At 31.8% G+C, this 20712-nt stretch overlaps 2 protein-coding genes across 4 annotated transcripts in view; one reads left to right on the plus strand and one right to left on the minus strand.

Annotated features, from left to right (window-relative positions):
- The first annotated feature begins 573 nt into the window (after window positions 1-573).
- Window positions 574-20712, plus strand: part of Ing3 (Inhibitor of growth family, member 3) — a 305729-nt gene continuing 285590 nt past the window's right edge. For 2 of the 3 annotated variants that reach the window (XM_072523181.1, XM_072523183.1), the window contains exons 1-2: window positions 647-806; window positions 857-928. In XM_072523181.1, the coding sequence (XP_072379282.1) occupies window positions 779-806; window positions 857-928 (100 nt within the window). In that variant the 5' untranslated portion in view covers window positions 647-778. Of the gene's footprint in view, window positions 807-856; window positions 929-1049; window positions 3011-3109; window positions 3369-3674; window positions 6898-20712 lie in introns of those variants that run through there. The other variant, XM_072523182.1, reaches the window with a different exon arrangement.
- Window positions 10633-12349, minus strand: LOC140433069 (uncharacterized). The gene is made up of 3 exons (XM_072521131.1): window positions 12084-12349; window positions 11866-12029; window positions 10633-11700 (listed from the first exon to the last, which is right to left on the minus strand). Exons 1-3 carry the CDS (start codon window positions 12301-12303, stop codon window positions 10633-10635), a joined length of 1452 nt encoding a protein of 483 aa, XP_072377232.1. The 5' UTR covers window positions 12304-12349.

Below are 20712 nucleotides of genomic sequence, written 5' to 3' on the forward strand. Positions count from 1 at the left end.
TATATCACTATTATTCCAAAATGGTACAATTTTTTTATGTTTGATTAGCATAAAAAACAAGCAATATTACGATTTGTTTACTGATCGAATAATAAGTAATTTATTTCTAACCTAAACTAACTAACTTTTTCTAATCTAAAGTCTTACCACAGTATAGATAACAATTGTTGTCTATACTGTGCTATGACTAACAAGATAGGATCTTCCCGTAGCACAAAATCGGTCGTGTTCGCGCATGCCGTCATTGGAGATCAGATTTGAATTCTTGTTAAAGTTAAATGGGATTTTTATGCATTCTGTGATGAAATTATTTAATTAGCAAAATAATAATATTAAATAAAGGTTTAATAATTACAGTAGTCGTACACAAAAGGATATCTCCAAACTATTTATTAAAAATTATTTATTGACACATACAAAAAATTGACATTACGAACGTGCAAGTCTCCAATTACGTCACGACTTATGCGCAATATCTTATCTTCTTAATCATAGTATCATGGTCAAGACCATAGATGTCAAGACCGCTTCTTCACGCAACATTTGAATGTAGTTCCACAGTATAGACAACAACTCATAGTATCATGGTCTTGACTACGTCATGTGCGACGCGAACCAATTTTGGAACATTATGTATCACTCATACCTTGTGTTCATTGTATCATGACCACCCCTGATTGTCAAATGTCAGTCAATATTTTTAAAAGGTAAATAATTATTTGATATTGAAAAATATACATTTCATAAAACAAAGTATCTTTACCAAAAATTGAACAAAATGCTGTATTTGGAAGATTATTTAGAGAGTAAGTAATATTGTTAATAATAGTTTTTTATTTTAACCTAAAAATTGTAGTGATAGAGCATTTACCTCAAGAATTAAGAGATAGATTTACAGACATGAGAGAAATGGATCTAACTATTCACAGTAAGTATAATGAATCGAATACGTAGTAATAATGAATAGTAATATAAAAGGAAGAGTACATTATGAGTCTCACATCTTCCTTTAACAATGAACCCTGTAGGAAATTATATTAATTTTTCAGAAATTTTGTACAATTAATTTTGTAAAATAATTAATAGAATGCCCAAGCCCAAACAATTTGCAGCTAGACTATGTACTGAACAGATTTGGTAATAGAAAATAAACAGTAAATCAAATTTCAACACCAGAATATAAACTGAAGGAAAAATTGGTTGTAATCAGATGAAGTCTAACTCAAGGAACCTAACTTATGAATAGGATGCTGAATTCTTTAGCAAATAGTAACAGTGATAATTGTTTTAAAATCATTCTGGCTCACAGATCAGCTTTAAAAGTTAACATTTTTTCAGGACTTAGGGCAAAACAAAAAATATATGCTTAGTAGAATATATTTATAATATAATAGCTTCAGAACAATATGCTTAGTAGAGTTTATAGGATGTCAATTGAACAAGTATAAAAACAAAATTTGACATCAAGTGTCAGTGCCTTCTGTAAAATATAGGCGGCACAATAGAAATTAAATAATAAATTTTTATTTACAAATTAAGGTCTAATATTTGTTAAACAGTAAAAGATTGTTAATTATTCACATTTCTTTATGAAATTTAGACCAAAGGTTCCAATTCACAACTAGGTAGCGAAGTTTGTAACAAATAAAGAAAAAAGTGAAAATATGTGGGAGAGACTGACATCTCTTCACAGAATATACAAGTGTTTTGTGCATACTGTATTCCATGTAATCTCAAATTGGTATAACAGAAACACCTAATGGTTAAAATTTTGAGATATAAGATAATTCCAAACTAACCAAAGGAAAATTTTATTGGTCACTGTGATGATTGATATAAAAAAATTCCATTAATTACGATAACCAATGAGCGGACTACACGACCTCACATATCGATGGTTTAATGCTAATACCCCATATATGCAAAAAGTGAAATTTTAAAGGAAACAAAAAATCCTTTAAACACTGAAAACATTACATAAAATCGTTGGTTATTCTTTATAAAAAGTTATTAAATGAAATAAACATAGGTTATAGTTTAAATTAATTTGTGATCAACTTTTATGTCAGATACGGTTTATTGATTGAAAAAATATAAAAACTGAAATGCAGTTACGGGATATTATTGATTAAAATTTTTGATAGCTTGGAAAAATAAATTACAATATTGTATCAATGTAAATGTTTATTCATTAAAGAAAAAAAGTATAACTCTTCATACAATGTTTTGAAAAATGAGGTAATTTATCATAAAAATATCTGCAATCCCCAGGCAAAGGAGATGTCAGTTCTTGTAAGTGAGTCCAATTTTTGAATGAAATTTTTAATCTTTCCTTATGCAATTGAGGGTAGTTGAAAATTTCAGGGTATTTTATTTGTCTTATGGGTAAAGCTTGAAGATCATCATCAAAATTAATTTTATAAAATATTTTTTTCTTTTCAGGATTGTAGTGTAATTGTCTAACAGCCGGTTTCCGAAAGGCTGATCATTATCAAAATTAGGTAATCTACTGTTAACAGTCGATTAAATGCATTTTGAGTTGCAGAAACATCGATCAAACTTCAATCACATAACACACATTAACTAATCTAACAAGCAAATAATCGATGATTAACAGCCTGTCAGAAGTATTTTGGGTTTCCGAAACGCTAATTATCGTTTTATCTATGTCAAACTTCTGTCATACTAGCTTGTCAGGTAATCTGATATTTTTGGACGATTAATCTATGATTAATCTTATAATCTTTGGTTATGTACCAATGGTTGTAAGTAAATTAGGCAATCCAAACCACGTGACATTTTTGATGATCACGTGACTTCTGGTTGGCACACAAAGGTTATATTTGTATCCATTTTTCATTGTTTATCTTCGTATTTTGGATTTCGTTTGGCTGTTTTCGTGTATTTTTTAAAACTTTTGTTTGTTATTTGTGAATTTTATAAACTTTACCACAATGCAAAGTGATTATTTAAAGAAATTATTATTGGAAACTCCAGATGTTGGAGAAAGGTAGGCAAAACAATTTTTATTTACTGTTCATTTTTCTTTGATATTTATCAATAATGATGAATTCTGCAAGAAATAAAATTATTTCTTTTATTGTTTTAGATATTTATTGAAGCTGAAAATAATTGGGGATTTAGATCCATATACAATTCACTCATCAGAATTGGATTTTACAATAAAGTGCATTCCACCAATTACAATTATAGATATTTATACATATCTGGTGAACTCTCACAGTTACTACTCTAAGGAGCAGATGAAAGCATATAAAAGCTTCGAGGCACATAAATATTTCACGTCTGGATTTATTTTGAAAGTTGGAGTAAAAATTGTTAATGATTTCTACATTATTGTTGGAAAGGTATGCTTTTATTTATTCACCTTTAAGAAATATATGGATAGCAGTATTAGTGTCTTTTGGATATATTGGTTCTAAATATTAGATTTATTTACGTTTATATATCTATATGAAACCAAACATATATGTAATTGCTATGATAGAAAAGAGAATAATAAACGGTCATGATTGTTTGTTTCTAAAATTATTTTATGTGAATGTCTGATTTTAAATAAAATATTCTCAATCATTGTAAAGAACGCAAATACTCTGATAAAAATAAATTTTTGTATTTGAAGCATTCCCAAAAAGCTAAAATATTTTTTTTAGGTGAAGCATTCCCAAAAAGCTAATGCTAAACCGCTAGATGCTTGGGTGATAGCCAGTTCTGATGGGGACATAGCAAATGCACATTGTATGTGTATGGCCGGCAATAGTGAAGTCTGCAGCCATATTGCAGCATTGTTATTTGCAGCTGAGTATGCCCACGCAGCTGCTGAGAGCAAGACACAAGATCCCACTTCATGTACAGATGTTACAGCTACATGGCCAATGCCAGCTTTGTCTACAGTTGTGCCAATTGTTCCGTGTCTGAAAATGGATTTTGGAAAACCGTTATCAAAGCATAAATTCCCTGAAGTTCCAGATATGTCCAACCAGGATGTGGAGAATTTGCTAAAGAGAATGGAGAATTTGGGAAAATCATCAAGTTTGATGAGAATAGTAGAACCCTATGCCAGCAAAATAGATGCCACAAGACATATAAGCCTTCCATTATGCTTAAATATTTACAGAGAAGAGTATAAACAAAAATCATTTAAAGAATTAATGGAAATTGCCAACAAAATTGTTTTAGTGGTTACCAAAGATCAAGCTTATCTGATTGAAGAACATACCAGAGCACAATATGCATGTGATAATTGGTATTCCCAAAGGGCAGGCAGAATAACTGCTTCAAAATTTAAGGCAGTATGTAGAAAGAAAAAGACATCTCCTTCTCTTAGCCTAATAAAATCAATTTGCTATCCTACAAAGCTTTCATTTAAAACGAAAGCAACTGATTGGGGCCTTAAACACGAAGAAAATGCTATTGAGAAATATGAAGAATATATGACGGAGGAAGAACATCATGAGGATTTTATTATAAATGATGTAGGACTAATAGTTAACCACAGGTGGCCACAAATAGGTGTATCACCAGATAAATTAGTTTATTGCGAATGCTGTAAAGGCGGGTGTCTAGAAGTAAAATGCCCTTATTTGCTTCATACTAATAATGTACATGACATAAATGAATATTTGGCATTTAAAAATTGTTGTTTAATTAAAGAAAATGATTTGGTGATTTTAAATAAGAATCATTCTTATTACTATCAGGTCCAATGCCAAATATTCATATCAAATTTATTGTATTGTGACTTTGTTATTTGGTCACCAAAAATTTTTTTTAGGCAACGAATTCTACCAGATTGGGATTTGTGGAATGACAATCTGAAACTTATTTTAAAATTTCATTCAGAAATTATAATGCCAGAACTCTTAGGTAGATATTTTACAAAAAGAGAAGGCAATGCCAAAGTTGAATACTGGTGTTATTGCAAAGGGGTGGATAATGGAAGCCCTATGTTAAAATGTGACAACGACGATTGCAATGTTGAATGGTTTCATTTTAAATGTGTTGGCATCAGTGAAACACCAGACTCGCTTTGGTATTGTCAAAGTTGTAAAATATGACAACATAATATTGTTACTCAGCTTTAAAATCGATTTATTCAAACTCTAATAACAAAATTACAATAACTTTTTAACTTGAATGAACTGACAACTGTAACCTTCAAAAACTAAAGTACAATGGTACAACTGTTCTATATACTGTCAACTCCCATGTTTTTATATATTTTCTGTCGTTTTAGACATCCGGGTTATTCCATGATATCTTGAATAGTCTCGTATTTGAGTACTTCTTCTTTTTCGTCAAAGGACTTTTTCTATGTGGGATCAATCTTATACTACTGTCGTAACACTGCTCCCTCCTTTGTAGTTATTCGACTCGAATAACTGGTCTATCAGGGACTGGTTGAAGCTAACAGGGTGGATCAATTCCATGGTATGGGGCTAATCTTTCGATAGTAACTACCTTGGTTTTACTTCTAGGTGAAAACTGGATGCATAGATTAGATCAATTATTTTCTGCAGGACAGTGTACAGGCCTTCCCAGTTTCGGACAAAGTCCTTTCTTACGTATGGGATTGTATAACCATACTGGGTCACCTCTTTCGAATTTTGTCCCAGTAGCATGCATAACTTGAGTCTGGACTTGGCTTTATCATTTTGAAGCTTCAAACTTTTATGAGCAAATTCGTAGACTTTTTCCAATTTTTCTCTTAAATTTTCAATGTACGTCAGGGATGAACATTCTTCTTCGCATGATGGCAATCTTCCAAAAATAAGATCTTGAGGAAGCTTCATTTCTCTTCCGGTGATCATCATCGATGGAGAATAACCAGTTGCTTCATGTTCGGAACCTCTGTAGGCTAACAGGAATAGAGGAATTAAAGTGTCCCAATCTTTTTGATTATCAGCAACAAACATGGAAAGATATTGAGAAATAGTTCTATTGTGTCTTTCGATCATTCCGTCTGATTGTGGATGGAGAGGTATAGTTTGAGCTTTCTTAATACCTAAGATTTTCATTGTTTCCATAATTTTGATTCAAAATTTCGTCCTTGATCAGAATGCAGCTCTAAAGGAACTCCATGTCTTGATATCACATGTGTTATGAATGCTTCTACTACTGAGTCGCTTCTTGATTGGGAAGGGGTGCAATTTCAGGCTATATTCCTCTCTCTGTCATCGGAAGTGGACCGAGAATAGCTACTGCAAGTCGTTCAAAAGGCTCTCCAGGAGAGATATTGTACCATTTTACCACGACTTCTTGATCTAGGGCCTCTTCTATCGTTACATAAATCACATGTTTTACACCAATCTTCTACACCTAAGTGACAATTTATCCAATAAAATGTGTCTCGAACTCTGGCCTGTGTTCTTTTAACTCCAAAATGTCCTCCAGACAGAGGCTGTTATGAAGTTCTTGCAGCACACTTTTAATGTGTGATTTTGGCAGTACCACTTGTTGAATTGTATGCACTCCATCAGGACTTTCCCACTTCCGATGTAATAGACCGTTGGAAAGATACAGAGATTCCCATTGAGCCCAGTACGCCTTTATGGTTCCACTGTATTTGGATATTTCCTGCCAAATAGGTCTTACTCCATTTTTAAGCCAATCTCGTAGAACTCTTAAGTCATTATTTTTCTTTTGGGCTCTTTTTAATATTTTTCAGGGAAGTGTGATGATCTTCCTCTTTAACTGTGGTTACCCGAAGACTTACTTCTTTGGTTACATTCTCATAATTTGTAATGTACTTATTCATCATAAGTAATTATGTATTGATCTTTTAAGTGTGTATTTATTTTTATAAGTAGTATCAACTTGTAACAATAATATACACTTATCGTCTAAGATATTCCTATGTATTCGTATCGCTTAAGATTTGACTATGTTTCGAGTGTAAAATAAATGTTTTAAAAATCGAATCCTGCCTCTGTCTGTTATTTACTACCCATGGATATCACAAACTTATGCGTACTATGGAATAAATAAATAATAAAACAAATTTCCTGTCAAAACGGCATTTATTTTGAATAGAATAAAAAACAAAATAATATTGATTTAACAAAATAGGGGATATATGTTAAAGTTTAGTATTAAAGTGATGGCGCAAATATTTTACGGCTATACCTACTTTTTCTTTCTTTGCACAGCAAATTACGTGTAGTAAAATTCTCACTTAAATCTCATAAATGAGGAAAACATTGGAATACTGGTCAAGCTTTTCAGTGATTGGTTAAAGACATGGTTTTGACTGAAGATTGGTTAAAGACATAGAATGATAAGCCTTATGAGCCACACTTTGAAAATATTTCTACGTATCATCTACAATAGAATCAGAGATAAATGTGAAGAAGACCAGAATGACACACAATTTGGCTTCAGAAATGGACTGGGAACCCGGGACGTACTCTTTGCACTAAATGTATTATTGCAGAAATGCTGAGATCAAAGAAAAGACATATTTGCTGTATTTATTGACTATGAAAAGGCCTTTGAAGGAGTACAGCATCACAAATTAATTAAAATATTAAAGGAGTTGATAGTCAAGACGTACAAATCATAGAAAAATTATACTGGCGTCAAACAGTGACAGCGTGCATAAATGGAAAAGCAACAGAAATATGTAAAATACAAAGAGGTGTCAGACAGGGTTGTATACTGTCCCCACTGTTGTTCAATTTATATTCAGATAGAATATTTAAAGAAGCGCTGCATAATTTGGAATGGGACGTGAAAGTTAAAGGAATTCTGATAAATACAATTAGATATGCAGACGATACAGTTATTTTAAGTGATGACATGAATGGATTACGATGTCTTTTAAATGCCATTGACACAGTGGAAAGAGAGTTTGGCCTAAACATAAACTGTTCAAAAACAAAACACATGAGGTTTAGCTGTTTGCCATATCAAGATTCACGGTTATATGTTAATGGTCATATCATTCAAAGAGTCCCCAGTTTTAAATTTCTTGGTTGCCATATTACTGAACAACTAGATCCAGATCAAGAGATAAAATGTAGAATCGAGATAGCCCACACAACGTTTTTAAAAATGAGGTCATTCTTCTGTAATGATAATTTGCAACTTCGAAACCGCATGAATATATGTTACATTTGGTCAGTCCTCTTATACGGTGTCGAAGCATGGACATTAAAAATATCCATGATTAATCGTTTGGAGGCCTTTGAAATGTGGCTGCACAGACGTACACTAAAAACACCATGGACAGTCATGCTGACAAATGTGGCAGTCCTCAAAAGAGCAAATGCTGTTCGCGAGCTGCTTGATAACATCAAATGTAGAAAGATGGCCTATTTTGGACACGTAGTAAGGGGAGACCGATATAATATTCTTCAACTTATTATGACAGGTAAAATCGAAGGATGCAGAGGAATTGGCAGAAAACAGGCCTCTTGGTTGAAGAATATCAGGGAGTAGACAGGAATAAAGAAAGCAGAGCAACTCTTTAGAATAGCTCGAGACAGAGACAGTTTCCCCATGTTAATTGCCAACGTCAAGGGGAGTTGATAGGGCACGGTAAGAAGAAGAAAATTCTCACTGGTATGTAGATGTAAACGTTAGTTAAGTCGGGTCAAAGTTTGCAGAAAATGGATAGCTGATGAACGACCTCCAAAAACAAAGCCAGAATTCAGCCAAGAAAACACTAACAATGTAAGCTTGATGGTAGTTTCAGATGAAGCGTATGTGCTTGATATTGTAAATGAAAAAGATGCTTGGTGTTTTGACAATAGAGCAACAAGACATGTGACCAATTCACCAGAGTATTTTGTTAATTATGAAAAGTTTCAATCATCTACGAATATTAAAGCAGCTGGCAAAGAAATTCTTAAAGCGCTATGAAAAAGAACAATTCTAGTGAAATCATTCACTCCTAATCATAAAAAACGAATCATTAAACTCAATATTGTCTGGTACGTTCCTCTATTTCTAAAAAACTGTTCCGAGTGTTAGCAACTCAAAAAAACTGTTTTTTGACTTAAAATCCAAACAATGTTTTTACATCTACTGCTACACACTGTCAACTAGAAATTAATAAAAAAAATTGTTATTACTGGAACAAGAGAAGTAAGAGGTACTTTATTCAAATGTGCCATTGAAGCAATGATTCCACAACAACAAAGATTGAATGAGATTAACATTGCAAAATCGCGATGGGGACATCAAGACATTCATTTTAAGCTTGTACATTAATGCATTTGTGTGCACTCCAAATAATTGAAATGGTAAATTATATACATAATAAGAATGTGAAAATTATCCAATAATGCTAATTTCATATGTGTCAGACATTAAAATAAAGCACTTGAATATACATACATTTAGAATAATATGGTTCACAAATTCAAGTATACTGCATACAAATGAAATAAACTCTAAACATTTTTAAGAATGAGAGGGAAAAATAAGCTTTATTGCCATAGAAACATAATAGAATAATATAGATAAGGCAAAGAAGGTAAATTTAACAAATAACTTGAACACATACAAATAAAAAAACCTAAATAGAAATAACAATATAGTGGTACTTATAATAAAAAAGGGTGAATGTGCCAGTGCACACACGGTGGGAGCGAAACTCCTCTGTTAAAATGTTGTAATAGAAAAATTTATAAGTCAAATGTAAAATACAATGAGTTATAGATAATAGTATATTATTCAACTAGCATGTAATGATAGCCATTACATGCGATTAGAATACTACACTTTTTCTACGACCTTTTTTATTTTAATTAATACAAAAATATAATTATCAACTACTTAAGATTAAAATTATAGTTTACAAAAATAAATGTTGTTTGCCAATAGTATGCGGCTGAATAATTGGTTGACTACTATTAGCAAGTTATGCTGTCTTATGAATAAAACAAGAAATAGTCAATTCAAGTTCTATTCATTCCCAAAAAATTATAAGCACAAATTTGTACCTACTGTAAATGTAATAAATAGGAAATGGCTATTATCAGTGGATATATTTTATAAAGTTTTATTGTACAAAAATCCAAAATGTTACAAATTCCAATAAACACAACAAAAATGCGCTAATGTTACTGTCATTGAAAATCATAAACTTCATAATTCATAGTAAACAAGGTATAAACCTAAAAAATATAAGGACCCATTATATTAAGTTAATTATAGAAATAAATTACAATAATTATTGTATTAAATAAACAAGTTTAAGTAATTTTATTTGCAGTTTATATATGACTAATATATTAAAAGTGGCATGCACCACTTGAACCTAACTTCAACCCATCAGTAGTGAACTATTACTCACGGGTAAAGTAATGGGTATTATTATCTATTCAAAAATAGTGAATAATGACCATTTTTTTGAACTGACGTAGACAAATAAGTTTAAAAAGTAATTTATTTATGTACACTCACATATATCTACAATATTGAGTACAATGTAGTGTTACATAAAAGATAGTTCTTTATATTTACAAAGGTATGTTGAAAGAAAGGGAGTTTCACTCCAAAAATGTTATATACTACTTGTCACAAGGAAAGGTTCCTTTGCTAATTTTTGTCTTCCATGTCTACTAGTTCTATGAATACTAATAAATATAGGACAAACACAATACATTAGAGAGGTACTATTGGTTCAACAAGATTTATTAATCCACTGCATACAGTAACTATTTTATCTAATAAGCTAGCATCATCATTTAAATTACCTCTTTTAAGCATGCTAATAGGAATTGTGGCCTTAAAAATTCTAAATTTATTTTTTATAACTCCAATAATCCTCTCTACATGAATTCTCACATGAGCAATATGGCGTGTTGCCTCAATTTCCAATGGGTGTAATTGGTTTTTCCCCCTTGTAAAGGCTGGAATAACCAATTTAGCTCCAATTATACCTAAGCTATCTTTTATTAAAAAACCTCTGTCAGCTAACACTACATCACCAGGTAAAATAAAATTACAAAATTGGCCCAATTCTACCATTTGTTTATCTGATGTTCGCCCACCCCAACCACTACTAATATAACAAATAGTTCCCTGAGGGGTGATACCTATCAAATACTTAATTGTATGGTGGTGTTTGTAATTAGACCAACATTGTTGCTGAGTTAAATAACTTTCAGGTTTTTCTATGAAAACCTCAAAGCAATCGATAATTACTGTGGTTTTTTCCTGAAAGGCTTCTTTAAAGCATCCAGGAACATTTTTGTTACTGACTAGACGATCTGGCCAAATGATCAAAGATTTTAACCTTTTATATAAGATATGAATAATATTTTCAAAGTAAACTGATGCAGTGCTTGGAGAAATTTTAAAACTATATGCTAAATGCTTAAAATGTAAATCTAATCTTAATTTTGTCAAAGTTAGAAGCAGCATATTAAATGGAGTTAATGCAGTAGTTGAAGTAGTCACAACATAAGGCTCTACCTCCATGAAAATAACGGTTTTGACCATTTCATATTCAAAACCCACATAGTACTTCGACTTCCCCACATTACTGGTGTTTTCCATTAATCCAAAAGGACTATTTTCAATTTTTTGCTCTAAAGTTGCAATTTTTTGTGAAGCAAACTTTAACTGCTCAAATTTAACAGACAATTCTTCCATTGTTAAATCTGTCTGTGATGCAGTTCCTAACTTGCCACACATTTCTTCTTCACAACTCATATTTTCATGTTCACCCTAAAAACATAAAACAAACTTATTACTAAAAAAAGAAGGTACTTTTATGGTATATATAGATGTTAAATAGAAGTTTTTTCCAGAGAGTTTGTTTACAAATCATGTTTGAATGAACATTACTTTTGTATAAAAAGGGCAAATAAAATTTTGATAATTGGTAGGTACCTCAGACTCTTGCTCAGAAGATATTTCAAATTTTTTTCTTTTATTTATTCGAAGGCTCCTACTAATTGCACTTTTCCTTTTTGAATACGCCATAGATACATGACCCAAATGTTGGGAAGGAACCCAATCTGGATGGTCTTCATCAGTTAAAGGACTTGGTTTACCTAAAATAATTTATTGAGTTGTGATGTGAAAGATTGTAAATAATAGGTGTTTACCTGATATAAAATGTTTGCTGCATACTCTTTGATTTCGAATTTTTGATTCGGTCAAGTCATCCCTTTTAACAGCTGCTAACCATAAGTTCCTCCGTTTTTTCGATAGTTCAGTTAGGTGAGGAAACATAAACGAGTTTCTAACAGAAGGAACACGAAAAAAATGAACATGATCACGATCAGCTCGACTTCCACAATTCACTGCTATACACGTCACAGGCATGTTTTCAGCTCTCACAATCACCTAAAATGAAAAGTTTATAAAAAAACTAATCTAATGAATCTCTTTAAAAACTATAATAACTCAAAAGCACGACAAAAAACAAATAAGAGAAATCAATAATTACATTTATTTTAGGTTACCAACAGTTTTGTGTGCCAACCAAACATCACGTGGTTTATGTTTGACAGATCGATGGATTGCCTAATAAAATAATCTTTGGTTACGTTGTAAGATACATAAACCTAAGGTGTTTTATAAAAAGCTGTTGTTTAGAAAGAACCCAAAAATATTGTTACAAAGGTTCAGTTTAAGAATTAAAGATGATAAATGACAAATTGGTAAACATTAACGAACGACACAAAATTATTAGTTAGTTAGGTTATGTTTGTTTGTTGATTTTCAGAATGCAGATTACACATAAACAGGAATGATGGTAAAGTGAAATAGCAACATTACTTTCTTAATTTAGAGCAAGATAAAGAACAATTCGTACAGAAATAATAAACGATTACAATCGATTCTACTGTTTCCATGTAAAATCGTATGTCAAATAATCTATTATCGGTGATCACGTAATTTTACCATAATTTTCGTTTCGGAAACCTGTCGCTTGTTAACAATTGATCAAATTTAATACTTGATTACATGATTGGAGATTTGAATAACGTTTCGGAAACCGGCCGTAAGATCGGTGACTGTTAGCTCACTTGGCTTTTTCCCTGGACGAATAAAATTGTAGCTCCATGTAGATGGCTGAGAGCAGTCTGTAAAAAATTCATGTGTCAAGTAATAATTATTATCTATTGGAAATGGATTACGCCTGGACTCTCGTGAAATATAAACATAGTCACTTGGCAGATGGATATGCCGATTTTTTAATTTTTTTTCGATCATAGCATGGATTGCTTCGTAGCATATGCGATAGCATTCCATCTGCGTATGGCCGCGTTCTAGAAACTTTTGATCTATGAGCACATTATTTTTCAAGCTGTAGTGAAACAAAGCATTGGCCATTGCCACATTTCTGTTCTGATAATAGCATCCATCCGAATAAATGGTAATTGGCAGTTTTGGATCTGTGCACTTTTCTTCAATGTAATGCAATAAAAATGATGCAAAAGTTGATGCTGTTAAGTCAGATTCGGTTTCGTTCCACCAGTAGCAAGTACTTTGATGAGTTGCTAAGTTGTATACTGTAAAATTATGACAGTTCAATTTCATTTTATAGTTAACTGCACTTGTGTATATAACGGGGCAAATTTTAACAGCTTGAACATCCACAACCAGAGCGTACTTTTCTCCCTTCAACGCTTTCTTCTTGTCTTCTTCCTTTTCTTTTCTGGCCCTATCCTTTTTTTCCAAATGTTTCTTGTAGTCTGCTTCATTTATGCTATTGTTTTCGAAAGAGCAGCATATGTTTCATCTATCTTTTTTTGGCTTATATAAAGATAGGTTCATTTGCCTAAACATGTCATCAAATATTGGAAAGCTTAAGACATATTTCTGCTTATTGTGATATTTACAATAATTTTCATAAGTCCAGAAAAGATCCATTTTAGTAGAAAAAATTTGTTCAAGATATAGCTTTTGGGGTATCTTTTCTACAGTAATGCGAGCTCAGTTTTGGCACGATTCTAGCCAATTTCTCAACCACTTTCTCTTATCAGTTTTTGAGGCATGATCAGATCTTGATCTTGCAGACGTAACTCCTTCTGGGTTATCAATTCTCAGTCCATGTTCTGTGTTAGCCACCCAATTGTGAACCATATCTTCCTTGATTCCTAAAGTTCCTAAAAACATTTTTTTGCATACCCTTTTTCTGTCATTCTCTTTTGTTCTTAGGTAGTAAAAATAAGTTCCCTTCCCACGGGAAGGACCTTCAGTGGACTGTCTTATTTTTGCCACATATCCCACATTCCCGGTAACGTAGACCTTTTTCTCCTCCATGAGCCCAAATTCACTTAGAATTTTTCAAAAATCGAAGATCTGTTTTCTGAAAACGTTTGGCAGAAGCGTTTCTTTGACTTTAAACATGCAGTAGATTTGCATGCGTTGGTTATTTTTCTTTCAGGTCTGGGTACCCCTTGTGTAACAACGCCATTTCTATTCCTTTGATAACCTTTATACGCTTTACCAGTCAATCTTAATTTCTTAATTTTATTTCTCGGCCATTCAGACGCAAGTGCTTTTCTCTTTCTCCTCTCAGAACTTTCTTCTTCAGCGGAATAATTGTCAACAAACTCTATTAGAACATCTTTAGCCGGCTGGAGATCAGTAATAGGAACAGATTATTCTAGGTTCTCGAGCACCTCGTCGCATAATACTAGGAGCTGATCGTCATTTTGAATAGAAGTGGAAGCCAAATCGTCCGGAATATCGCTCTCTATATCATTGAGGGTCTGGTCTATTTGATCTTGATTGTGTTTAGCATTCTTGTCGAAGTGGCACAGGAAGCTAGGTCCTCTGAATTATTATTTGTTATTTCATCAGCTATCTGATATACTTGATTCTGAATTTGTATCACTTGGTTCATATCCGGTTCTTCATTACTACTTAAAGACTTATTGTCTGCTACTAACTACATTTGATTTTTCAGTGCAATAAGCAATCATTTGCATAGTTCAACTTAACTTATTTGTCTGTAAAAAAGGGAAATTTGTCATAACAGTGAAAGTCATTTTTGTTTTATTTAATTGTAGAAATTTAGGTCAGCTATTTCTTGTAGAAAATACATATGAAAATGAAAAATAAAATAAAAAAGGTTTCTCTACGGGAATTACGGGATAATCTAGTTCAATATTGATATGAGAAACTAAAACCAGGAACTATCAGCTTAAAGGGTATAAAATATTTTTAGGACAATAATTATTTTTAGAACCAGAACCATTCATTTAATTTTTCATAAAGTATTAATAATAATTCATCATGTAATTCATGAATACTGAACATACAATATCCCATATCTCGAGTTTATTTGTATACATTCATTTTCTTTCCATATTTACAATACCCCGTATTGTTAGCTTTGGTATATACTCAATGTTTTTCTACTAATTTAATCAACTACAAGCATTTTGAAAGTTTAAATGATAAGTTCACACAATATTAATTTATTAATAAAAAATCAGTTATTTATCGATTTTCCTCGTATTTCCTGTAATAACGATGACATCTTTATGCAGCTTCACATTCGACCATTAAAGCAATGTACGAAATGAATGATACAGGGTATTAGCAGTGGATGCGTAGTGTCTACGATATCGGTTATTACAAGAATAATAATTTGGCGCGTTATAATGTGTTTACGATACTGGGAATTTGCAGAGAGATGGAAGACACTGCTAGGGACATCTTTGGGTAAAAAAATGAAATTTCAAAATTTTGCAGATACGGGGTATTGGCATTAAGCCATCGATATATGGGACATCCTCTTTAAACACAAATTATAGTTGTTATTAACACATTAAACGTCACGTGAGTTTAACTCACGCCCTGTTTGGCCCAGGCGCTCTGTGAGTTAAATATGATTCCACAGACTATTGAGATTCTACGCTATGTGATTTTTTTAACTTGTATATACTTAAGTTGTAAACTGTATATAGTTCTTTAAAAATTAAATTTTCATAGATTTGTGTTTTACAAAAAAGTACTCAACACAAAAAAGAGGACTCACAGTTATCACACTTATGAGTCTGCTTAGTTTTCTTAATGGTATATTCTCTTGCGTGTTTTTTTTATAATTTCATAGCAAACTGTACGCCTTCGTCTTGCTGATTCCATTTTCTTTCAGGCAACAAGTTTTTAACACTCCTTTTTCTAGTAGTTTTTAAGTTACCTCTTCTCTGAAGGCAGCAATTTGTATGTTATTTTTAGTTATAGCTTTATACAAAATAAATGCATTTGTTATCGCTGAGCTATAATTTCATCTATGTTGCTTGTGAATTGTTCTGCACTTTTAATTTTTAACTTTTTTGCAATCGGTGTTCCGTTTTCACAATATTCCGAGTCTGACGAAGCCAAAATATAATTGTCTTCAGAGTTGTTACTTTCGAAGGCATCACCTACTTCCTCATCAGTCATATCAATTATCTCATGGTATATTCTTTACAAATACTGTTGTTGTTCTTCGAAAGTATTAAAGTTTTTCGCCATACTAACACATAAAAAGCTCAATATGTTACAGGTTCAAGGAACACTTTGAACGTAACGGTATCTTTATACAAAATAGATGACAAGCTGTTACTTTAATAAATGACCTGTACGGTTACCGTGAAGAGTGTATCATCTGCAACGCACATGTTGGCCTTAGCGTTCCGTGAGTTAAAAGTTAATTTTAAATTATCATTATTATAGTGCATTTTTTGAATAATTTAATAAAAAAAGACATGGATCCTGAAATAAAAAAAAATTAATATGGCGGTTAATGTGTTAAAATTTAAAATTAATGATGAAAAGTACATAATACAAAGGCAATTTATTGTACTTATTAATTTAAGAACTAAAGAATTGAGACTACAATTTTACTTAATATAATAATAAAATAATCACATGAAAACCAATTTGTCTTCCATCCGAATTGTATTTTAGTTCATAAACTAATGGAGAGAATATTTTTGACAAGTTAACATACCGCCTTTGTGGAAATATTCACACCATCAAACACTACCACTATCCGTGTGTTCAGAACTTTAGTCGTCGTTTGTGTTTATAACTACCGGTTTAATTGGTGATGTAGTAAATTATTTTTCTTTTACTTAAACATGAGCTGCACCAATTGTCCAAATGTCAGTTTTGCTAAGTTCTTCAATTATTGTTATATTTTGTACAACGTCACTTAATTAGGAAGATTTATTCATTCCCGCAATTTCTTTTTTACATCGGCCCATATACTTTCAATTGAGTTGAAAACACAATGATATAGAGGGAGCCGTAAAACCGTATACCTGTGGCGTTCAAACAGTTAATCAATGGCACATTCTTTATGGTACATTTACTAGGTATTGTCATGCCTTTGTTATCCAAAATTCTATGATATCTCCATTCTTGCAGCTAGTATTTGGAATTTTGGTGTAGAATCTACAATGGTATAACGCATTGTCCATTACTATCACGGAATTTGTGTTAATATTCGGTAAAGTTGTTCTGTGCCTATTTTTCAAAGAGTTTCGCTGTCATATCCTCATGATAATCAGCTCTCTCTTGTCATCTCGGTCATAAATAATTCCGCATTCTATTAAAACACTCATCATTGTATCAAGGGATTTGTATGGGTAATCGGGATAAGTTTTCAACTTCTGAAGCATTTCCAAAATTGGAACTTTGTTCTACTGATAAAATTCGTAGACAAAGCGACAAATAACGTCTTTAGTGGCCTTATCAACATTTTTCAGGTTTTGTCCAACTCTTTGACGTTTAACGCAATAATCAATTACATTCCCAGCTGCAATAACTCGTAAAACTGTCGAACGGGCAAATCTGGTAAGTTCACATATCCTTATCACAATATTAAAAAAAATACCAGTATTGGTAAGTCGGTAACATATAGAGGATACATAATTTATGTTTTTTAAATAACAAACATATAAAATCAGAATTTGGTGTTTATTGAAAGTAAACTAAATGCACGACAAAATACTTACTATGTCGGGATAGTATTATGAGGTTTTTTTTCCTGGTTTTTCCCTCATAATTTACTATGGAATCACTAACAGGATATTTTTACTGTCATCATAGCATGTGTTTGTCTTTTTAAAGACGAATTAAAGACTATGATTTTTACTGACTGATATTCTCAAGTTAAAGTTGATTTCATGTAATCGAATGAACTATCTTACAAGTAAAGTCGTCCCAGAAACGCAACTCACCAATAATGGCAATATCATTTTAAAGTCGTCTACTTTAAAATTAGTACATTAGTACAAGGTATACGAAGATCATCTTTCTTTTTTGAAAAAACAATTTGTTTATAAATGAGAGGTTTGTAGCTTTAGTTTTTTATCTTTCAAACAAAAACTTGAAGCAATTAGGAATTGCTTGAATTGAAAGCATTTTAAAAGAACAAAATGCTGTGAAAGAGACTACAAGGTCAGTTGACGCAGTCACAGAACAGCCACTTTGTTCTGTTTATTTGTCTGAGCTGCCACCTAAACCAATAATATCAAGCAGTTCAATTGCAACTGGGACGCCTGTTAAAGATATTAACCGTCAGCTGATTGAAGATGAAAATGATAAATGGGAAACCCAAAAAAGAGGTTTTTACAAAACAACTCGTCCAACACTTATTGAACGACCAGATCCACTCTAGGGAAGCAATGAGAATGCTGGAAGTATCCTGCGTGTGGCCACAAAACATATGGCGACTTTCCTGTCAGGTTTCGATCCAAAAACGGAAGATCAGGAAATACTTAACTATCTAAAAGAAAGAAAACTTGATGAGAACGTTATCTGCGATAAAATGAAAACCAGGACAAGATAAGTACAAAAGTTCATTTAAAATTACTGTTCCAGAACTAAAAATACCTCATTTAATGCAGCAAGAATTATGGCCGAACGGTGTAATTTTTAACGATTTTCAGGATGTATATGTAACAAAAAATATGAAGGTGGGCATTGGACGTCAATGTATAGTTCGTCCCAAACCCTTCTTTCAGTGCGTCATAGTTGATCGAATTCTCTCTAACACATTAAGCTAGAAGCGACAGAAAAAAAACGTAAGTCTGTGATTATTATACATAGAACTTGGAAAATTATTTATCGTAAAGCTAATTCTACTTACGGATGTATAATTGGTTGGAGTTTAGAATACGCTAAATAGATATCCAATCAATGATGTGCATAAATATAATTTGACGCAGATTGTCTCGATCGTGACAGTACTTTCACAATGTCAACTGATAAAATGATAATTGTCATTCCAGGTTGGTATTATCAGACATTTTACAGTGAAAATTTAATTTTGTATTTATTGTAGAGATTACGATCCTACAACTGTCAAATTTAACTAAAATGTCATGCAATAATTCTCGACATTCTTAAAATCCTATATGACGTCAAAATTAGTGACGCACTGAAAGAAGGGTTTGGGACAGACTGTAACAAAAATGTGTATGTGTAATGTAATAAAAGTATTTGGGCTAATGTAACAAATTACAACAGAGCGCCAGTGTAACAAAAAAACAAATTAATTAAGGCTGGCTAGCAGAAGGAGCCGGAGAGTGACTACTTGACACTCAAAAGAGAATTCGTTCAATTTGCATGCCTTACAGAGACTTTGTTTTACGTTAATAATAAATTAATATTTAAATGGGAATAAGCCACAATTAAAGGTTAAAATACATTTATTGACGTTTCAATTTCCACTTCGGAAATCGTTCTCAAAATACAAACATTAGTAAATTAAACAAATTTTGTTTTTGTTACTTAGTGAAAAATTCTTCTAATAATTTAATTTTATCTGACTCATCTATATTGACAATTCAGACATACATTATACATTTTAAAGTAGACGACTTTAAAATGATATTGCCAATATTGTTGAGTTGCGTTCCTGGGACGACTTTACTTATAAGATAGTTCATTCGATTACATGAAATCAACTTTAACGTGAGAATATCCGTCAGAAAAAAATCATAACATGTAATTCGTCTTTAAAAAGACAAATACATGCCATGATGACAGTAAAATTCTCCCGTTAGTGATTCCATAGTAAATTATGAGGGAAAAACCAGGAAAAAACCTCATAATTTACTATGGAATCACTAACGGGAGAATTTTACTGTCATCATGGCATGTATTTGTCTTTTTAAAGACGAATTACATGTTATGATTTTTTTCTGACGGATATTCTCACGTTAAAGTTGATTTCATGTAATCGAATGAACTATCTTATAAGTAAAGTCGTCCCAGGAACGCAACTCAACAATATTGGCAATATCATTTTAAAGTCGTCTACTTTAAAATGTATAATGTATGTCTGAATTGTCAATATAGATGAGTCAGATAAAATTAAATTATTAGAAGAATTTTTCACTAAGTAACAAAAACAAAATTTGTTTAATTTACTAATGTTTGTATTTTGAGAACGATTTCCGAAGTGGAAATTGAAACGTCAATAAATGTATTTTAACCTTTAATTGTGGCTTATTCCCATTTAAATATTAATTAATTTAAAATGCAACAAGAAAATAGCTTCAGAACAATACGTTAATAATGTTGCTTCTGTATCAGAATCCTTTTAGATTCCATAATTACCATTCTCTTGTCCAATGTTTTATAAATAATTCCTCATTCTATTAAAACACTCATCATTGTATCAAGGGATTCGTATGGGTATATATATATATATATATATATATATATATATATATATATATATATATATATATATATATATATAATATATAATATAAA

This window comes from Diabrotica undecimpunctata, chromosome 2 (assembly GCF_040954645.1).
Source record: "Diabrotica undecimpunctata isolate CICGRU chromosome 2, icDiaUnde3, whole genome shotgun sequence".
NCBI classification, from domain to species: domain Eukaryota; kingdom Metazoa; phylum Arthropoda; class Insecta; order Coleoptera; family Chrysomelidae; genus Diabrotica; species Diabrotica undecimpunctata.